Raw genomic sequence first — 5,629 nt, 5'->3', positions numbered from 1 at the left:
AGTGGACATCCTTGTCTGACACCACTTTTTGTAGGGAAGCTTTTGGAGAGCTCACCATACACCCTCACCCGCCCAGAAGTATGTGAATATAGAGATCGGATTATGTTTACAAACTTCTGGGGCATACCCTGTTGAGCAAGTGTAGTTAACAGAACTGATCGATCAACAGAATCGAACGCACCCTTAAAGTCAAGGAATACCAGGATTGTGGGTCGTCTGTACATGTGGCGTTGCTCTAACACATGACCGAGTGTGAAGATGTGGTCAACGCAGCCTCTACCCGGTCGAAATCCCGCTTGATTCTCACGAGTCAAGACTTCGCGTGCCGCCATGAGACGGCGAAGAATCAATGACGCCAGAAGCCTTGTCACAACAGGCGTCAAGCTAACGCCTCTGTGGTTGCTACATTCACTGCGAGTACCCTTTTTGAAAAGGGGTACCACTATCGATTCACCCCAGTTGTCTGGGACGGTCTCCTTCTCCCAGATAAACCCAAATAGGTTAGACAGGCACTGGCTGAGGAATCAGATCATTTATGTATGAAGTGAAAGCCAGAAATCTCAGCAACGACCATTGGAAACCGTGCCTGTCAAGTGCTCGGTTTGTTGTAATGCTTCTCTGTTACGGATGGAGGTTGAGCATGAGGACAAGACGGAATGACAGAGTAAACAGCGCAATACTTACCTAGGAGAAGACGTATATAAGCTGAAATTAAAGGCAGAGGATTGTTAACACGAAGCGATGTGAACCCAAAAAATAGTCATGGCATTCACTCGAATAGTTGGATTGTGTGCAGAAAAGGGTACCTCGAAAACAAGGAATGAATGAAGATTGATCATGAAAATATATCAAGAGGTAATGAGAAGTATGATGAGCTCTCTCGATTTCTCAGAATGTAGGGTCATGTACATTTCTGGAGCCTGGCTACATCAAAGGTGCCAGGGTCACGTAGTTGGAGATGCAGGTGCGCCGACCGGGCACGGAGGTGAGACCGAGGTATGACCGGCACTAGTTTTAACGCTACTGGACGGAGGCGCGTGCGAGTCAGATAGGGAGTGCATGAACATCATGGCATTCAATGGATGATGTACGGTTGGATTTGTTGGTAAATGTGCGGTCACCACAATGAGCGAGATGGCCGGTGGGTACAGTGTCGCCTTTTCTGCCTGGGAAACGAACATGAGCGTAATCTGGGTTGCAAGATGTTCGACTTCCTCAGAGGCACGGTCTTTTTAGCAAAACACGTCCTGGAGTACGTAGCCAGGCTGGTATAAATAAATCACAGGACGAGCGTCGCTCAAACCGAAACATAAGTTCATGTAGAGTGACATTCGTGGAGGCACAGAGATGGGACCGTATGAAGCAGCAAGGGTCCGAGAGAGCTGACTTCCAGTGACGGATATGAAGGCCTTTCGTCTTAAGTCTAGGTTGAATTGCGCTCCATAGCGTCCTGTTGAGACGTTAGATGTGCCCTTTCCCTGGAGACTATAAGCAATTGTTCGGATGGCATAAACTCCTGTGTCATGTAGGAAAGCGGATGGTTCCACATTTATGAATGAGGAGCCATGGTCCGAATTCACCTACGCAGGCACTAAACAAGAAAATAATTCGCACACGTTTAATAAAGGCGGATGCACATGTATCTGAACAGGAAAAGGCGAACGGGGAAGCTCGTTAACGAGAGTAAGGAGATAGCGGTTACGAGTAACAGAAAACAAAGATCCTTGAAAGTTGACGCTAACTCGTTCGAATAGTTGACTCGCTTTGATGGGTGTATAACTGGGTGGTTCGTGAAAGTGCGATCTGACGGCGCGAAACCGTGCAGGTTGAAGTGGTGCCTTCTACATCTTGGGTGGAAAATGGCCAGTTTATGGGAAAAAACAAAGTGATGCACGCGAGTAATTCCGTGAAGGCACAAGGAACTATGAAATCGTTTAGTTCACCACTGCCGATCACGCTCCGGTTGATGGAAAGTTTCAGAATCTGGTTTTCAGAATCTGTTTTGATAACTCCTCTAGAGACTTCATAGTTGAGATGACACATCTGTTTGGCTGCTATAATGCCTTTCTAGCAGTTAGGAGCAATTCTATAATTCTTTATTACTTCATACAAAAATATGAGGCTTCGGTCATGCTCTCTTGGGAAGTTCAAAAACCAGCTGCGAAGATGGGACTGTTAAAAAAATATGTCTTCCTCGGCATTTCGATTAATCTTATAGCCCTTCAGCTTAGCCAAGAAGGCGCAGTGATTTGCTGAGTCCTCATTGAAATCCAGACGACACACACGAGAAGAATCCACCCGTTCAGCGCATTCCGTCACCACCCTATCCACCCTATCTTATCCTCCACTACTTAACCATCCATCCCGTATTATCATAATTTCTGGATTACCGAAAACATGGAATGAAATGTGAGACAGCTGAGTTTGTCTTTGGCATTTTGAGATGCATTACCACACTTAGAACTTGTGTGCGTGTTTCACAGATAAAGCATGTAGCAATTTTAAAGGAGCATAAGGTCTCGGTGGGTATGCCTGTTCGCTAATTTGAGGGAGAGTACGGACGTCAAAAGCTCCCATGTAGAGGGAATCTCGTGGACTTAGCAACGCATTAATTTGCTTGTTGTTAATGGGCAGTGGGGTGCATAATGTCCTTCGGTCAGCTAACCGACGGTCAAATGACAGAGGCGTTTGCTTGTGTGGTGGGAAGGGCTTTAAGATTGGCATCGGTAAACACAGAACTGTGCGGGTAAATGGTACTTCCCGGTTGCCCAGGCCGAGGGAGGGGATTTAGCTGAGATGCCTTGAGGCTTGACTCGGTAGTTTGACTCACAAGGCAGCTCGAAGACCCCGCTCCTAGCCTCTGATTCGAAGGTTTGACCTACGATGGAGCAGACAGCAGTTTCCTCTGGGGATCCTACCCGAAGCGGACGACTCAATGGTGCGACTAGCTCGACTGCAGGAGGCTGGTCTTCCTCGAGGACGCAGAGAGTAAGGTATCGTTGTCTCATTCCCTATGCGCCTGCGCACAGGTATCTTTTGAGCGACACCAAACTTTTCAACTTACACGTGGTTCAACCGCACTGAATAATGCGCCGGCGGTCACAGTCAACCGTTGGTCGATCGAGATTTTCAGGGCGGACCTTTTCTAAACTGTCCTTCATCGAAGACAGCATAGCTGCTTCCATGAGTATGGATATACTGGTGACCTGGAGGGAGCGCCTTACTGCCTTGACACTCCTATCGCAAAAGGCAATACAACTTTGTCCCCAGACCACCTCGTAGCATGGCTACTAGTGAAAGGGGAAAACTCTTCACTGCGAAGTCAATCATTGACAAACACGAACTAAGTAGTCACAAGTCATTAGACAGTGGGATATTCCAAAGATAGCTGCCATCACGCCATCAGACCTTTACGAATTCTTAAGTATGCCGCGCGGTCTAAGAAATGCAAATATTTCGGTGCTCAATCAACGCCACCGTCTAGGCTTGGGCAACCTGGCAGTATCCCAGCCCTCATGCTTCCTTCGGGTGGCATGGCAGCTAGGTACCGGAAGAGTGCTACAGCTGAACGCTTAATCAACGTCACCAGATGGCTAGATCACAACCTATGACTGACGGCTTGCTGGTGGCCAGCGCATCAGAAGAGGAACACGAAGCCCAATTTAGATCTGTTAGGTTTGGCTCAACAACAAGTGACTATCAACCGGGACAAATGCAGACTCGAACGGAACATCTTCGAGTCTCTCGGATACCGGCCTCCCTCTGTCAGAGAAAAAATTACCAGCTGTTGCTGACTCTGCTTTTCCCATGAACTTAGAAATGTCTTCAGGTTGGGTGGCTCTAGCATGATCTGTCATGTGTAAATAACAAAATAAGTTGAATAAGGCTTCGCCAACCGCAGCAACATCTGAACATTTCCGTAAACAAGGATCCTGGTGCATGATAGTCCCAATTCCTCTCGGACCTCACCCTTATCCCTCATAGGACTCCTACGAACAACAATACAGCATTTTTCTTTTGCCAATGGCTCTCACCGTCAGGTCTTGTCAAAAGCTGCCTCATCTCAAGCAGCATTCTAGGGCAAGTTGTAGAGTATACACCTGTATTTTATCCCTCTAAAGTAATCGTCTCTATAGCTATTTTTGTTTTGGCAAACACCGCGATAGCTGTTCGATACATTTTTGGAGCGGTTGTGTAATATACAGTATCGACCACTCTAGTTTATTTATATGTACGGCAGTGAAGCATCAGTGGCAACACTGACGTTGCTGTCTTTGATGATGATGATTCTTGAACATATCAACCAAATTGCCTACTCAGGACGCACGGACACAACCCTTGTTGAGCGTGCCCAACAAGCTGTTATGAAAATGGTTGCCCGCATTAAATCCGTGGACTATGAAACGCGTCTCGCGATACTTGACCACTCTCTTCTGAATTATCGCCACCTCCGAAAAGACCTAGCACTTACTCATGGTCTTTCTGAACAAGGTTTCGCCAACAGGTTTTTGAACGCTGTCAAGGAGTAACTACGAACAGCCTCTAACCGACTTGGTCTCCACCGTGGAGGACATTCGTCAACTCTTGCACAAGATCAACCCATTCTGCGCGTTGGGGCCCAACGAGGTCCATCTGAGGATCCTGAAGGAAACGTCGTCCACACTGGCAAATCATTTGCACCTGGTGTTTCGTCAATCGCTTGACGAAGGCTTCCTTCCCTCTGCTTGGAAGGAATCGATTGTCACGCCAATCTACAAAACTGGTGACCGACTATCGCCTGGCAGCTACAGGCCTATAAGCCTCATTAGCGTGCCGTGCAAGGTGATGGAACGCATTCTGAAGCGAGCTATCCTAGATCAACTTACTCCCAGAAACCTGATATCTACAGCTCAACAGCAGCTGCGTGGAATGACTTTCCCCCGACGGTTGTCCACGCTCCTTCTAGAACGCAGTTTAAAGCACTGTTAGACACTTACTTATGCGAATCCTCGCGCTGGCAAGCATACTACCCCGCGCTGAGAACATAAAGAGCAGTGGTACACTCTTTTTTCACTTGTGCCTTTCAGGTGACCGCCAGCCACTGACCGACAAGAACAAAACCGACCCGGGAAACTTGGGCAAAAGCCTCGATCCTGTGTATCAATCCGTGAATCGTGAAGTTGATCCAACAAGCACACTGTGGGGACGTCGTAAGATTTTTAAGCTCAGAGCGCACACTTTTATTGGGCAAATTTTCTTCCCATTTCGGGCAGTTGATGCGTGGGACAAATTTCCTGCGACAGTCACCCACGTCCCACTTAGCACGCAGTTCAAAGCACTATTAGACGCTCTAATGCGAGTTCCCGCGCTGACAAGCTTACTGCTCGGCGCTGAGAACTTAAAAAGTAGCGCTTCATCCTTTATTCGCTTGTGTCTTTCAGGTGAAAGCCAGCCGCTGGACGACAAATCCGACCAGGAAACCTGGGCAAAAGCCCCGATCCTGCGTATCAACCCATGAATCCGTGAAAACCCTCGCATATGTGGAACATGATTCACGGATTGATATACAGGATCGAGGCTTTTGCCCAAGTTTCCCGGGTCGGTTTTGTTCTTGTCGGTCAGTGGCTGTCGTTCACCTGAAAGGCACAAG

General features: G+C 47.7%; 1 protein-coding gene across 1 annotated transcript in view; it reads left to right on the top strand.

The window, feature by feature from the left end:
- Positions 1 to 5,517: 5,517 nt before the first annotated feature.
- Positions 5,518 to 5,629, top strand: part of T265_04078 (hypothetical protein) — a gene marked incomplete at both ends in the record, with an annotated part of 2,610 nt that continues 2,498 nt past the window's right edge. Inside the window, one exon of the mRNA XM_009168724.1 lies at positions 5,518 to 5,596. Within this exon, the coding sequence (XP_009166988.1) occupies positions 5,518 to 5,596 (79 nt within the window). The remainder of the gene's footprint in view (positions 5,597 to 5,629) is intronic.

Source organism: Opisthorchis viverrini (assembly GCF_000715545.1).
Source record: "Opisthorchis viverrini unplaced genomic scaffold opera_v5_64, whole genome shotgun sequence".
NCBI lineage: Eukaryota > Metazoa > Platyhelminthes > Trematoda > Opisthorchiida > Opisthorchiidae > Opisthorchis > Opisthorchis viverrini.
Note: the sequence above shows the minus strand (reverse complement) of the source record. Positions and strands in the feature narration are given on the sequence as shown.